This window comes from Microtus ochrogaster (assembly GCF_000317375.1).
Source record: "Microtus ochrogaster isolate Prairie Vole_2 chromosome 14 unlocalized genomic scaffold, MicOch1.0 chr14_random_1, whole genome shotgun sequence".
Lineage (NCBI taxonomy): Eukaryota > Metazoa > Chordata > Mammalia > Rodentia > Cricetidae > Microtus > Microtus ochrogaster.
The window spans coordinates 19,783,215-19,800,070 of NW_004949096.1; the positions used below are offsets into that span (position 1 = coordinate 19,783,215).

Genomic DNA, 16,856 nt, shown 5'->3' on the forward strand with positions numbered 1-16,856 from the left:
GTGCTGGATCCAAAGTATCAGCTGCCCACTGCCCACTGGGAGGGAAAAGCAACCAGGAGCTGAGAAGGGCCTGGATGGATAACGGGCGCCACCCTGGGAACCGTCTGCAGCTGTCCCTGCCAGTTGGGGCCATGTGGTTTCTGAGGAATGTCAGCTGCAAGGTCACGAGGGTTTAAGCCGCACCCACCCAAAGCTGAAAAGTGGCTCCTCCACAAACACAGGCATTCTGCCACCTGGGAACCTGTCTGGGTGCCCCCACTGACACTTCTGACACGAGCCTTGATACCCTGGCAGGTTAGGCTTTTCGGAAGCCTTGCCAAAAGGTGTCTGCCGGGATGTGGGCAAGCCTCAGGACAGGGGTTCTGACAACAGGAGAGAAACAGGCAGGACGCTGGGCACAGAGGCTTCAGAGAGACGGGGTGAGTGCCCAGCCTGCTTATTCTGCTTTCATCTCCTCTCTGCTTTCCTTTTTCTTTCTCATTTGTTTTTAAGACAGGATTTCTGTGTAGCTCTGGCTGTCCTGGAACTCAGAGAGATCCACCTGCCTCTACCTCCTGAGTGGTAGGAGTAAAGATGAGTACCACAACCACCCAAGACTTGTCTTCCTTTTTCTGTTTTTTGATATAGGGTTCCTCTGTGTAGCCCTGGCTTTCCTGGAACTCTGTAGGCCAGGCTGGTGCCTGGAGTGCTGGTACTAAAGGCATGAGACACCGCACACAGCTAATGGAACATCTTGTTTTTTGACAGGGTTTCTCTGTGTAGCCCTGGCTGTTCTAGAACTCACATAGATCTGCCTGCCTCAGTCTCCCTGGGGTTAACAGAGTGAGCCAAGACATCTGGCTGCAGCTCCACTTTCCTTCCTAATAACCCACTCCATTTTATTCTTGCAATTTACTCATCAGACACTTACCTAGGCATATGCTCACACTGTTCCTGACACCTCACCGAAGACAGTTGGTGCCAGAGGCCTGTTTCCTCCTCTACAAGGTGAGATAGTTAAACTCTCAGAGGGCTCACACACAAGCAGAGCACAGCACAATGGCTGCCAGCCTGGCTCTGCATTTCCATATCAGCTGTGTGAGCAGAGTAGGCCTGGTTAAGAGCAAGGAGTTTACAGACTGTCACAGAACTCAAGGACTCAGAACAGTCTCTAGAGTGAAGGAAACACTGTGTTAGAGAGAAAAGATGATACTACTCTACTGACAAAATGACTAGGGGCCACAGCATGGTCTTTGAAGGTTTAAAAAGGTTCAATAGCATTTGCTGCCAAACATAACCTGAGTGAGTTCCATCCCTGGGATCCACGTGACAGGGCAGAACCGATTCCCACAAGTTGCTCTCTGGCCTCTGTATGTATATATATACATGTGTATGTGCACACACACTGAGAAAAATCTTAAGCACCCCGATTCCAATCCCCACCCTGGTTTGACAGCATCTCTTAACTGTGAACTTTAATGCCAAACACTGTGGGGTCTTATATATTTTAAATACTAGATTCACTAGACCTTGTGCACTTGAGAGCAACTGAAGTCCCTGCCAGACCCAATAGCTCAACTCATCCATGCTCCTCCAAGTCACTTTTTTTTTTTTTTTTTTAAGTTTTATCACTTTTTTTTTTTTTTTTTTGGTTTTTCGAGACAGGGTTTCTCTGTGGCTTTGGAGCCTGGCCTGTAACTAGCTCTGTAGACCAAGCTGTCCAAGTCACTTCTGACCCCAGTGCAAAGTTCATTCTGCTAGAGTAGAAAATTCAGTGGGTTTTATATTCTCAAAGTTGTGCACAGATTACCAGCACTTCCAGAAAGTGTGTACCCACCAGCAGCTCCTGTCATTCCTCCTGGATGAATGGTTTATCTCCTTTCCTAGAATCACCCCCAGTTCTGCAGAATGTGGAAACACTTGATGTGGAATGTCCTTCTGCACACGGTGAATATGTACTCCTCCCACTAGTTAAGAAAGAACCTGCTTTGGCCTATCGTAGAATAGAATATAGCAGAAATAGAGAAAGAAGGCAGGTGGGGAGATGGCCAGAACACCTAAGGTAATGTGATGGCCATGTGGCGATATACAGACTATTAGAAATGGGTTAACTTACAAGTGAGAGCTAGGGGCTGGAGAGATGGCTCAGCAGTTAAGAGCTGCTCTTCCAGAGGTCCTGAGTGCAATTCCCAGCAACCATATGGTGGCTCATAACTATCTATAATGAAATATGGTGCCCTTTTCTGGCCTGCAGGTAGGCATACAGGCAGAATACTGTATACATAATAAATAACATCTTTTTTAAAAAAGCCATAGACCAAGCAATTATACTTAATATTTGTCTGAGTGATTATTTCATAAGCAGCGGTGGGAAACGCGCGGGAAAGAAAATGGTCCAGTGAGACCAGGCAAGATAGAGAAAAACTTCTAACTACGAATTCAGTCTTTATTTATTTATTTTGGTTTATCGAGACAGGGTTTCTCTGTGGCTTTGGAGCCTGTCCTGGAACTAGCTCTGTAGACCAGGCTGGTCTCGAACTCACAGAAATCCGCCTGCTTCTGCCTGTGCTGGGATTAAAGGCGTGCTCCACCATCACCTGGTCTTATTTATTTATTTCCGATTAATTATACAAGCACACGTCACATTCACACACGCAGACAACACAGGCACAGAGACATATGTAATGTGTAAAAGCACACGTCACACACACACACACACACACACACACACACAGTACAAACTCACTTACCTGGGACTCAAACCAGCGACCTCGGGCTCCGCGGGCAGTGCTCCATTCCATTGAGCCAGCGCTCAGACCCTTATGAATTCAGTCTTTAAAGAACTAATTAAGGTGGGCTGTAATCCAGCTCCAAGTGATTTGACACTCTCACACAGACATCCTGGCAAAACGTCAATGCACATAAAATAAAAATCTATAATCATTTTTAAAAAGAGCTCATGGGGCAAAATGAGGCAAGAGGGTCTGGAACTGGAGCATGGCTATCTCTTGTAAACCAAAGCATGCTTAAAGGAAAATCCAGAACCGCTCTGAGACACAAGAAAACCCAAAATTAGGGACTCTTCTACATAAGCTCATATTCTCTGGCTTTATTTTCAGTCTTTAAAACTTTTCTTGCCAGGTGGCCTTTAATCCCAGCACTCAGGAAGCAGAGTCAGCCTGGTCTACAGAGTGAGTTCCAGGACTGGCTCCATAGCTTCAGAGAAACCCTGTCTCAGAAAACATTTTTTTAAAAAGACATACACATTATGTTAAAATATGTAAGATTAATATATATATATTTAAATCTTTTTAAAAATATTTATTTATTTATTATGGACACACTATTCTGTTTGCATGTCTGCAGGCCAGAAGAGGACACCAGACCTCATTACAGATGGTTGTGAGCCACCATATAGTTGCTGGGAATCGAACTCGGGTTCCTTGGAAGAGCACGCAATGCTCCCAACCACTGAGTCATCTCTCCAGCCCCCTAATATTTAAAACTTCTGTTGTGATACTGTCATACAGTCTCATCTAGCTTCATGTATGTGATTTTGGGCTTTGAGTCTGAAGCTGGAAACTAGAAACTAAGTTTGTGTACCTCAGATGTATTTCATAGGCTGTGGTCCTTTAACCTATCCAATACCTGCTGCATATGACATTTAAAATGTTTAAATTCCCTGCAGTGAACCGTGTCTGCTCCTAACAGCGACCTTTGGAGACTCCAAAAGATGTTGGAGCCCTACAACAATGATGCTACCTGGATTGTGTGGCAAACACCAATGTGTAAACTGGTAAACCACCCAGAGATCATCTTTGGACTACAAACTTCATGGAGTTCCTGGAGGGCTGAGGTGTTAGAGAGGACAAGATGAGCTCAGGGGCTGGTGGCTTGGGGATTTATCAGGTCTTTATTTATACGTATTCATTAAAGCGGGCTGTGGGAGTACGCACCTTTAATGCTAGCACTGGTAAAGCAGAGATAGGTCTACCTAAAAGCAGGCCAGCCTGGTCTACTCGCAAGGCCACATAGTGAAACCGTCTGCAGCAGCCCACACACAGTTAGACACAGTTAGTGAGCCACCTTGTAGTCCTGTGCTCTGAACCACTGAGTCATCTTTCCAGGTCCACTCAAGTTTAGCCTGGTTAACCGTTCCATCACAACACCCACTCAATACAGGGATGACCCCAAGAAGCTACATCACTGGATTTGGGCAGTTCACAATCAACCCCACTGAGGGGGTCTCCCTACCCAACTACTTATTAGATGATTCCAATGTTTGGAGGCACACCTAGAGCTGAAGCTTTGCTCTGAGTTCCTGTAGCATCTTTGAGTAGTCTTCAAGAAGGGATAGTGGTGGTGTTTTCTTCTAGGGAGATGGCAGCTGTATCACTGGGAAGCTCGCCCAGCATAGGTGAGCTATATCCCTGGAACCTCCTCACAGCTTACAGTCTGTTCCAGACTGGTATCCTTACTCCAAGTGCTTGCTCACAGGTTATATAACTTTGCAAATTGTCTTTTGGTGTGTAATTTTTAATTTATTATATATATAATAATAATCTGTGTGTATGTATGCAGGCCAGAAGAGGGCACTAGACCTCATTACAGATGGTTGTGAGCCACCATGTGGTTGCTCCAGCCTATGTGTTCAATTTTTTTAGATTTACTTACAATACACACACACACACACACACACACACACACACACACACACACACACACACACACACACACTGCTGTTTGCAGGCCAGAAGAGGGCACCAGATCTCATCATGGATGGCTATGAGCCACAATGTGATTGCTGGGAATTGAACTCAGGATCTCTGGAAAAACAGCCAGTGCTCTTTAAGTGCTGAACCATCTCTGCAGTCCTGTTTTGTCTTTTGAGACAGGGTGACTTGCTTTGTAGACCAAGCTGTCCTTGAATTTAGAGATGTGCCTCTTCTACCTCCCTCCCAGTGCTGGGATTAAAGGCCTTTCCTTGGCTTCCTGAGTCTCTCTCCTTCCTCCCAGAGGATGTTTCAATTTGGAGGAAATAGTTACACAATACTAGAGTGGGCCTTATTCCCTATTACCGATAAGAGATCAGGATAACTTAAATAGAAGACCACGTGAATCCTGGTGTGTGGTGCAGTTTATAATCCACGTGAAAGGGGAGGAAGTAGGATCAGTTCAAGGTCATCCTTAGGTGTGAAGGATTTCAAGGCCAACCCAGGCTTTAAGAAATTATCTCAAAAGACAGAACAAATGACCTCAGGCTAAATTTTTTTTGTTTTGTTTTTGGAGACAGGGTTTCTCTGTAGTTTTGGACCCTGTCCTGGAACTAGCACTTGTAGATCAGGCTGGCCTCGAACTCACAGAGATCCACCTGAGTGCTGGAATTAAAGGTGTGTGCCACCTTGGCCGGCTTAGATCAATCGATCAATCAATCATTTATGGATTATGTATACAATATTCTGTCTGTCTGTATGCCTGAAGGCACCAGACCTCATTACAGATGGTTGTGAGCCACCATGTGGTTGCTGGGAATTGAACTCAGGACCTTTGGAAGAGCAGGCAAGATGCTCTTAACCTCTGAGTCATCTCTTCAGCCCCTGGCTTGGATCAATTTTGAACCTCTTGAATTTCTAGCTTCTGAAAAGTCTAAGTCTCCATGGGTTTGCCCGCTTAGGAAGCTCTGGCATGTACCAGCTCAGTCATGGCCTTTAGGGACTAGCTTTTCCAGGTAGCTTAACACTTCAGGAAGATAGATGTTAGTGTTCATATATGTAATTATATATGTATTATTTTTATTATGTGTATGTGGGAGGAGTATGTGCCCATGAATGCAGGTACCTGTGGAAACCCGGAAGTGTTGAATGCCCTGGGGCTGGGATTATAGGCAGTTGTGGTCTCTTCACAGCAATAGTACAATAGACAATACTGTAACTCACTGTATAGACCAGGCTGGCCTCAACATCAGATCTGCCTGCATCTGCTGGGATTAAAGGTGTGCGCCAACACTCCCCAACTGGGAAATCTTACCTTCAAAAGAAAAATAAAAACAAACAGTAGAGGGTTGGAGAGATGGCTCAGCAGTTCTTTCAGAGGACCCAGGTTCAATTCCCAGCATCCACAATAGCAACCTAACACTGTCTGCAACTCCAGTTCCAGTGGATCTGACATCCTCACACCAAATAACACATAAAATAACTTAAAAAAAATAAGCCGGGGGTGGGGTGGGGGTAGGGGTGACACACACCTTTAATCTAGGGAGGGAGAGGCTTGTAAGCCTGGTCTCAGGCGAGGCTACACAGAGAAACCCTGTAAGTAACTAAGAAAGAAGAAGGGGAAGAAAAGAAAAAAAGAAGCTAAGTGTGGTGGTACTTATCTTTAGTCTCAGTGGTCAGGAGACTGAGGGAGGCAGCTCTCTATGAGTTCTAGGCCAGTTAGGGCTACATTGTAATATCCTGCATCAAAACAAACAAAAGGCCAAATCTGCTGAATTTGATTATCGGGACTCTTCAAAGTTGTCCTCTGACACATATACATGAATGTGTCTCTCACATGCACAAACACACCCACACACTCAGTAAATAACAAAGGCCAGAGATATGCCTCAGCCTCTAAGAATCCTTGTTCTACCTCGATGCCATTCCCAGCATCCACACAGCTCACAACTCTGTACCTGATTCCAGGCCCTCTTCCAACATCTGTGGGAACCAGCATACATATGGTGTGTATTTATGGATAGGCATATGTATGTATGTGCAGGCAAAAATACTCAATACACATAAAAATAAATCAATCTAACAAGCCAAGTGATGGTGGCCCATGCCTTTAACCCTAACTCAGGAGGTGGATCTCTGTGTTCAAGGCCAACCTGGTCTAGAGTGAGTTCCAGGACAACCAGGGCCACACTGAAAAACACTGTGCTGTCTTGAAAAACAAACTCCATAAACCTTTAAAGGGCAACTGTAGTAGCTCATACCTTTTAACCCCACTGATAGGAGTTTGAAATCAACCTGATCTGGGGAGTTCCACACCAGCCAGAGCTACATTGTGAGACTCTGTCTCAAAAATAAACATAAGGCAAACAAGACCTGGTCAGAAAATCTATTAGAGAAATACCCGAGGATCTTTGACTCCCACAAGTGGTGACACTTTTGCAGGAGCAATAGTGACTAGTAATTCCCTCAACATCAAAACAGCCAAAGGAGGCAGAGCTGTAATCCTCTGGGGGTTGGAGCCTCCCAAGTCTATCTTCATTGGAGCCTGGGGTCACTGCAACTGTGTTTGCTTTTTAGACATTCCTCCCTGGCGGCAGTTAAGAGAAAGTCTAATTCTGAGTACCCCTCATAGCACAGTTGCTTTTTTTTTTAAACTTTATTTAACTTTATTTCGTGCGCATTGGTATAATGATGTCAGATTCTCTTGAATTGGAGCTACAGACAGCTGTGAGCTGCCATGTGGGTGTTGGGAATTGAACCCCGGTCCTCTGGAGGAGCAGTCAGTGCTCTTAATCAGCACAGTTGCTTTTAACTGACTTGTTAGTAATGTAAATGGGGAGGGAAACATTGAATACAGGCCCAGCAATGATGTAAAGATGGAATACACAATGATCTTCAAATGTTTCTCATATCACTTTACTATGTAAAACTTTAAGACAATTCTAAAGCCATTTCTGAATCCTCTCAGTACTTCCCCTCCTCCCCTGAGAACCAAGGACAACAGCTGTACATACCTGTACTGAGATGTTGGGAACTTTCCATCATCTCCTTGAGTCCTTGTGAATGTTCTCCAAATAGAACTCAGTTACTGAACAGGGGCATGATAACCCTTAGGTGTTGACTCACTGACTGATGTTTTGACTCAGGCCCTGGGAAAAGGGCAAAGTGACCCTCAGAAGTTTTCCCTTACCTCATCTGGCAACCACTCTCCAGCCAATTATTGGTAATAGCCCTTTTAAATAATCCAATCATAATAGTTAAAGAACAACCCCCAGACACCCCTTCCTTCTGTGGTTTTTCCCTTTAAAAATAGCCTGTACCAGTCATTTGGGGTCTTTCTAGCCTCCCGAATGCTGGAAAACCCTGTCATGACAGAATTAAAATCCTCATGCTTTTACATCAGCTGTGGTGTGAGAGATGGTCTCTGGGGAGGCAACTCCTCCTCGGTGATTGGACTCTAGGGTCCAACAGCCCCAGCCCAATCGATGCCCGGCCCTGGGGGACACCATGGCGGTGTCAGGAGTATCAGCAAATATGACAGCAAGTGCTGGACCATAGAAAGAGATTGGAATCACCACAGCTGTGGTTGCCATCATTGCTATCTCTGCCACCCCAGACACTGTTGCCGGAATTTCTCTTTCCCAGACTGTGCAGATGGCCCAGACTGTCAACCAGCTGGCTGAAAGAGCCAGCAATCTTAATATTGACCTTGAACCAACAAGTCGCTCTGGTTCAGGAGCAAGTGGACTATATTTGGACTTTTTGTTTTGTTTTTCGAGACAGGGTTTCTCTGTGGTTTTGGAGCCTGTCCTGGAATTAGCTCTTGTAGACCAGGGTGGTCTCGAACTCACAAAGATTTGTCTGCCTCTGCCTCCTGAGTGCTGGGATTAAAGGCGTGCGCCACAACCGCCCGGCTATATTTGGACTTTTTAACGGCTAACATGTTCTAGCTTTTATCATGTTATGTGTGTTACTCCTGGCACTGTATTTTAATGCTTCTGCTACTGTTATGAAACTCAACCGTCATATGAGGGGTTTGGAATACTGCTTTTGTCAATTTTACCACCCAGTTAGTGCATGTTATATGGTTGCAGTGCTGGTCTGGCTCGTTGGTGCTGTCAGCCCTGGGGATACTTGGTTTAGGGCTATGTGTATGTGTAGCCACGGACCAGTAATAATTGGGGGCAGGAAATATTAGAGGCTGTTCCCCAGGATAGGCAAGGTATAAAATAAAACGGGGGGAGTTGTTGTGGCAATAGTCCAGCAAATATTAGCTATGGCAACTATTCTGCAGGCTCATATACAGTCCTGGTTCTATTTTTACTGTGTTGTGGATCAAATTCAGGGCCTAGGCAAGCACTCTATCTCCACCCCAACCTCAAACTTCTGATGTATTTCTAAAGTCAGGCATGGAGTACATGAGGATCATTTCAGCATTGGGGAGGCTGAGGCAGGATGGATCGAGTTCAAGGTTACACGATGAGCCTCCATGGGGGGAGGGGGGACCTGAGAAAGGGAGACTTGAAGAAGAGCAATTAAAGGTAAGATTTGGTTGACAGATTCGAGGCAGGGCTTCTCTGTGTATTCCTGGCTGTCCTAAAATTCACTCTGTAGACCAGGCTGTCCACAAACTCACAAAGATTCCCACCTGCCTCTGCCTCCCAAGTGCTGGGATTAAAGGCGTGTGCCACCACCCCTCGACACAAGATCTTTTAAACTCCACATGTGAACACCATCAAATGGTCTTCTGTCCAGGAAATGCTTGGGTTAAAGGAGAAGCGTCTTTCCCGCCCGGTTTCTCAGAACCGAGAGTGTGCTAGTGTACTACTAGGCACCAGAAAGCACTCCACAATCTTACCCCACCCGTGCCAGACATACCCAATAGAGGAACACTGAGCAGAGGATCGCGGTCTGGCCCACCCACAGCCCATGCAGCAGTTGTAAGCTTTTAGAGCGTCTTTAGCTCCATGAAGACTGGACTACTCAGAGTTGCTGTGACTCTCCATGTAAGGAAGACAGTGGCAGTGAAGGACTGGATAAGAACCAAGGCCTGGAGAGATGGAACAGCAGTTAAGGGTACTGGCTGCTCTTCCAGAGACAGGGTTTGATTCTCAGCAACATATGGCAGCTCACACCTGTCTGCAACTCCATTTCCAGGGCACCTGACATTCATGGCAAAACACCAATACATACTTAAAACAAAAAACAAATAAAAGAACCAAGACCTGTTGTTCAACTTAGAGAGCCTAAGCTCAGTAGCTGAGCTGCACCTTTCAGAGCACAAAGGCAGCCCTAGGCTAGCAGCTTCATTAGAGAATAAGCTAGAACACCTGAGGAGTTAATGAAGACATCTTATTAAATACATGAGTGCACTGCATGTACACCTGCAGGCCAGAAGAGGGCAGCAGATCCTACTACAGATGGCTGTGAGCCAGCATGTGGGTGCTTGGAGTTGAACTAGGTCTTCTTGAAGAGCAGCCACGGCTGCTGGGGCTGGAGACTAAAGGCTTGGATAGAAAAGGACATAGGGTAGGATTCACATGGGTCATCAGCAGTAATGGAGGAGGAAGGAGCTCCAGCAAGAGATGGTCTGAACCAGTTCGGTGGTATAGCAACTACTACCAAAAAAGAACAAAAATTGACGCCACCAAATCGTTTTGAGGTGTTTCAATGTTGTGGCAACCTTGTGACATGCAGACAGGCCAGGCAGGTTGTATTCTGGAGAGAAACTTTGTTTTCCTTCAATGATCTCTGTGCGGGTTCGGCTGAGACACCAACAAGTATACAGACATGAAAGCCGTCCTGGATCCCCACTTCTGGTCTCGGCGATCAACAACTCTGAACACATCAGTTCTTCTCAAACAGTTTAATAGCAAATAAACAAAGGAAGGTACCACACTTGGCAGATACAAAATGACTTTTTGTCCGTGTGTCTGTGCAATTAAAACAGATTTAGGTTCCCCAGTGGGACAAAAGGAAAAACACACAAAAAAGGGAAGTAGAGTCCTTTTAAACACATACTCCCTTGCTCCAAACTTTTAACAACTTTTTTTTCTTTTTATAATCCACTACACAAACTGTGATTAGGTAAGAAAAGCGACAAGGGCTCTTCTTGTCCTTTTTTTTTTTTAACCATTAAAGCAAAATCCATAATTTTCTACAGAGTACAACACAAGTTCACACACACACACACACACACACAAAAAAGACATCTTTTGTAAATCAAACAGGAAGAAAGGAAAGCTCAAACAAGGTCAAGGAAAAGCATTTCTACGGCTGAATCACGACTTTGAGTTGATTGAATCCCGTTGTTGCTGCAGAACAGACTGTGCGTTTGGTCATAGTGGCAATTTTTTTCTCTTCACATTGTGAAATCACTTTACATTGTTTTCTAGTAGAAAAGGCAAAAAACTGTACAAAACCCCTAGTGTTAAATACAACGTTTGTACCAATAAAAAACTCACACAGGTTTGTCTCCAAAATGTAAAGTTTCTTTTTTTTTTCTTTTTAAATTATTCACAAAAAGCAGCTGGAAATCAGAAAGGCAGCTGCCGCTCCAGGGTCTCAAATCCATTAAAACCACTACAGAACAATTAAAACAATCAGAGAGAAAAGGAAAAAGAATGTCCAACATTTGGCATTTGGTTTTATCCACAGGTTTTCCCAGAGTTCCTCTTGGAATTGAAAGCAAAATACATTGGCAAACACAGCTTCTCAGTACACAGGAAGGGGAGTCTCAGCGCCTCCTGCCGACAGAGGCGGCTCTGTGCAACCAGACTGTGGGACACCGCAGGCTCTCTCAGGCTAGATTTAGGGCTCTAGCTTCAGTCCACCCAACACTACCACTTCCAGGACATTCAGGAGCCTATCTACAGGGGTCCTCCACTTGGCTGCCTTTTCTTCCAGTAAGATGGCCTAGAGCATAATATATTGGGCAACCTGTGGGGGGGTCACAGAGCAGAAATTCTGCCAGAGCCCCTTCCTCATCACCTGGGCATGGTTGATGCTAGTCAGTGCTTCAATAACCCACCCCTCCCCATCCCACCCTTGCTGCACCTTGCCACCCTTCCCTGGACTCTCCCTCCCACCAGCGCTTATGTCTCAGTGGGATCTGTCAAAATTCCTTCCTGCCACCTCTGCTCTTCACAGACTCATCCTTATACTCATTCTCTTCTATTCACATTCTTCCAAGTCCCCAAGACCCTGAGGCTGGATGGTGCTACAAGAGAAGAGGGTATGTTTCCCTTAGGAAACTAAAGAACTGGCTGGCCTGGCACCCGGGGACAGTAGCTATTTGGCTCTTCACCCAATTTAAAAACAATTCTTGCCCTTACCCCAACTTTACTAGCTAAGTAAGAGCAGAGCTATAGTGAAGAGTCAGTGTGGGGTGGTTGGTGCCCAGGGCTGTAAACAGTGTGAAGACTGTAGTATTTATTGTGCTTGTCACCTAGGAAAAGGGCAGGCAGGTGTATTGCCATTCTGTGTAGTTAGGAGCACAGCACCCTCCCTCCTCAGTGATTTAGCCTTGATGTGCTAAGCCTCCTGCCTACCCACAGCCACCTTTGGTTCTGCTTCTGCCTCTCTGGCCCCCCTGTACTCCCTGAGCAGAGCAGCCAGCCTCCTGGATGCCCCACTGAAACCTGGAGGCCATAAAGAGTGACAGTCTAAGTGCACAGGCAAACACACTCTAAAGGCAATAGAGGAGAAAGTTGCCACTTCAAAATAAAACAATACAATTGAGAAAAAAAATATCAACCCCATAACAATTTAAAACATCTCCTTTGAAACCCCTTTAAATCAGTCAGTTTTTGCACAAACTATAGAAAACAGAGAGGTGAAGGTGATATATACGAAGGTGTGAAGAAACAGCAGGAAACATGCACGACTTGGTTTTTCTGGGCATAATCTTAGAAGGAAAGGAAAAATTCAAAACAAAAAGGCAAAGCAATATAACTCCCCCCCCCCATTTCCAAGTATCACATTTTGCTGTGGAGACTGTAGGAATAAGCATGGATGAGAGCTGACTGAGGGGAGGGGCGGGGCAAAGGGACCCTAGGGCTCCTGTAGGGCTGCTTCACGAAGAGCCACAAAAGGAAAACAAAAGGCTAGCTAGCTGGGGTCTAAACCTCAGCCTCAGTGAAAAGGTAATGAATGGGATGAGGGTATTTCAGGTGTTTTCTGCAGTTTAGAACTCAGAAAAACAAAAATTAATTAATAATAAACACATGCGGTCTCCTCAAGCCCCAAAACTATATCAGCAAAATGTGTTCAGGAGCCTCAAAGATTTTAGTGACATCGTTTTATTTCATTGTTCAAGTTGTCTTTAAAACTAAGCACACAGAGGAACAAAGCCTGGAAGCGGACTGGCTGTGTGTTCACAGGAATACAAACACCACACGGCATGTGCTAGCAGGGCTGCTCTGAGACAGTTACAAAGAATTGGAATCACAAAATCAAGTGGTTATCTTATGAAGTTCTAGAAAAATAGATTTTTTTATATTCAAATGCAGTTTAAATATTTTCCCTTCAGCAGTCGTTCTAGCAAAACCAATTTTGGCAGCACAAAAGGGGGGAAAAAGAATGAAAAAAGAAAAAAACAAAGAAAGAAACAAACATAATAAAATACACATCAGCATCAAAGGTCAACACAAGGTCAAAGGTGAGAGTTCAAGCATCAGAGAAGCTGAAGAGACAGGGATTTGGACGATGTACTTGACGCCACATCGACATGCTTTAGGCACAACGATGAACAAACGGCAGGAATCTAGAAAAAAAAACAAACCAGAAAGAGGGAGATCCACTGAGTTACACAGAGCAATACATCCAAACAGAGAGAGAACAGGACACTCACTGTGTACAGCCCTGAAATGAGGCAGGGAAGGGTAGGGGTAGGGAATGACAGGGACTTTTGCACATGCTAACAATGGACACAGGGAAAAGTTCAAAAGGACATGGAGGACACCAAGAGAACATCCAACTGCCAGAGACAAAAGGGAGCCTTAAGGCTTGGATTCCCTGCAAAGCACCTAACCCATCAAGACAGGGTGAGCAGGGCCTCAGCCTCTTTCCCACTACCTGGCAAGAACCGAGGGGAGAGGAAATAAAAGATGCTGACTAGAGTGGAAAGGAGATTATTGAGGGGAGAAGGCCAGAGTTTCTTGCTCAGTCTTGGGATGACTCTTTGTTCCCAGAAATCCAAGCCCTAAGCTTCCACATAGGCCCTGGCCACTCATGTGGAACCCAGGAGACAGTGGTCAGGCTGCAGTGAAGGCAAATCAATGGCATGATATAATCCAAGACACAAACTACAGCAGAAAACACACTGGAAGAGAAATTTCTACACAACAGAAATGGATTGCTAAAGACTTCACTTCAGTCTCCACTGAGCTGAGCCCTTTCACATCAAGACTTAAAGGGAGGGGAGCAGCTTCTTCAACAAAACCATCTTTGGCCTGGGGAGAGAACTGTGCTCAAGGGCAGTGCTACCGCTGTGCTCATGTACTGGGCAAAGGGGGAGAGGGAAGTGCGTGGTCTCACTCATCGGCTGCCTGAGCACACCCTGGCTCTGCTGGGGCAAGTGCTCCTTTTAGAGCCACAAGCAGGTATGGAATCTGGGGTCTGTTCCAAAGGTGAGGGTCGCTTGCACCTTTGCCTCTAAAATCATTAGGAAGGTGGTTTCCTAAGATACTAGAGCACGGGACAAATCCATGGACAAATGGTGAAATGGAGGGAAAGTGAGAGAAGCGGAAGGAAGGTGGTGTTCTGGTCCACGAAGAAGACAGAACAGATGGTTAGGGAGCACAGCACTGGCAGCACCCTATGCAACACAGCTCTCGCCTCTGCCGATTCACAGCATTAATGTTAGCCTTCCCCTTGGACAGGTTACCTAGGCTGCAAATGGTCACAGAAAGTCAGTAGTTTCAATCATACACAGCACCCCGTGTGTACAACAATCACATTCTGGATTCTACAAAATCCTGGCCTTTTCCAGAGATATAATTTAGGTAATAAATATTCTCCACCCTGGAGCTGTATAAAACCTCTATAAAAATAGAAACGACATTCTTGGTTCCAGCTGGTTGGGATTTTGAACAGTGCCTGCCCAACCTAGCATTTTTCTTTTTTTTTTCCTTTTTAAATTTTTGTATTTTTATTTTTTATTTTTTGCATTTATTTAAAAAAAATCCCATCATTACCCTGGAAGCCTTTAGAACAATTTTATCTTGAAACACAGGACACTTTTCTCCCATTGCGCAGAATTCAAGTTATGTGGTTCAGTTTAAGAAGTGTATTATTTCATGTCTGTTAAGAGGACAACAGACCCAACTTCAATGGGATAATCCAACACTAACAACTACTTGTACAACAGCAGGATGGTCATTCCCTGTATGCTACCTACAGGGAGGGACAGCATGACAAGCAGAAGTGTCTCCATCTGACTAAAAAACAGGCTAGCTCCTTTCTTCTAATCTCTGCTGTTAGGAGTCAAGACTTTTAACTTGTGAGGTTTAAGCTTTCAAGGAGCCAGGAACCCAAGCCCTGGCTGTGAATGACAGTCACATGCTTCTGGGGCTGCCTCTATTCAGACGCACATTCCCAACAGCATTTCCTGGAGCAGCAGCAGGGCCCAGAGGCTGTGGGACACTGGCAAACACTGGAGTTAAGACTGGTGAAAGGCAGCAGGGAACTAACTCTAAGCATGACGACAAAATGAACATGGGCTAATACTGAGGTAAAAGAACACTACAGGGCCTGTAAACGACCTGTACGATCTTCTGTTGCCAAAGGCAGAGGGTGGGCTAGAGTGGCTAGAAGAGGCTTCTCAGACCTCTGGGGAAATACAACCTCTGGGATACCTTCCTCAGAGGCAGGAGTGCACTTATGCACTTTCTTGAATACTAGGCTCTGCTCAAATACAGCATCCTGGCTTGAAGAGACCTTGACTCAGGTACATCAAGAAGCAGGTCCCTCCTCCCTCAATCAGAAGGCTTCTGATTGCTCTGCCTGTGAACAGCACCCTTGTTGGCTAGATGCTGCAAGTGCTTCTTAGATCTGCCCTCATGAGAAAATTGTGGCGGGGGAAGGAGGCAATATTCCTTGTTGTGATGAACTTCCACAGACTTTCTTCAAAATAAACTGCTGGAAATGGGCAATGGTCTAACTTCACACTGAAATAAACTAAAAATGACCTCTTTGGCTGCTTCCCCCAAACAACCACCATCCAGGCAGGACAGTGCAGTACCAATGGTAGGCTGGGATGGCTAGTAATGGGTATCTCCATGTTATTTGCATATTTCAGGCTAAATTAAGAAGTACTTTATTTCCTAAGACTTGCTGACCCAGTTTCAGGAAAGGGCAGACATCCAGGACAGAAGAAAAAAAAAAAACCATAGGTGGCATAAGCTTAGCATTTCCACAGAAAGCAGCGACTTATGAAGGGTCTGGATGCCAAGCCACCTCCCCGCACTGCCCTGTAGCTCATTAGACCGTACTCATCCTTGCACTCAGGTAGAGAGATTTGGGGAATCAATTTTCTGTTCTGCTCAGTCCTCTCTTTGTGGTCGGGGCACATTCTGATCATCTTTTAAACCATTTCCCCCTTCCTCTGGGTGGATTGGTATTGGTCCTTCTCAACATACTGGTTACAAACACGGCAAACTTTAAATAAAAGGAAAAGAAACAAACAAAACAAAAAAAACCCTCAGGATATGGCACCTAAACTCCAAAGTAAAACACTGGAAACCAAAGCACAAACTTGTCCTCTGTACGAAGCGACACTCCCACAGAAGGCAGTAGCTGAGTCTTCAGGGCAAGCTGTGCCTGCGAGAGTGGCAGGGATCAGGGTCCAGGGCTGTCAACACACAGCCTTAGGGCTTCGAATGATTAAGGGTGCTCCTCCCCCACTTACCAGAAGATCTTCTCACTCCAGTCTCAGAGGGGAGCACGCTCAGTAGGGCTTGCTATCATTCTTCGAACGTTTGAGCTGCACTTTAAGCCTCTTCATTCCAATCTGAAAGCCGTTCATGGACTGGATGGCAGCTTGGGCTGAGACAGGATTGTCGTAACTCACAAAACCTGTGTGCCCAAATAGAAGCCTAGGTGAGGGACTTAAAAGAGTCTCAGCCCTGCCGGGCGATGGTGGCGCACACCTTTAATCCCAGCACT

The 16,856-nt window shown here is 45.4% G+C and overlaps 1 protein-coding gene across 7 annotated transcripts in view; it reads right to left on the reverse strand.

Annotated features, from left to right (window-relative positions):
- Window positions 1-11,713: 11,713 nt before the first annotated feature.
- The window catches only part of Celf1 (CUGBP Elav-like family member 1), a 71,518-nt gene continuing 66,375 nt past the window's right edge, over window positions 11,714-16,856 (reverse strand). For 5 of the 7 annotated variants that reach the window (XM_026787670.1, XM_026787671.1, XM_013352659.2 and 2 more), the window contains one exon: window positions 14,166-16,766. In XM_026787670.1, coding sequence (XP_026643471.1) covers window positions 16,639-16,766 — 128 coding nt within the window. In that variant the 3' untranslated portion in view covers window positions 14,166-16,638. Of the gene's footprint in view, window positions 13,456-14,165; window positions 16,767-16,856 lie in introns of those variants that run through there. The other 2 variants (XM_013352657.2, XM_013352656.2) reach the window with 2 other exon arrangements.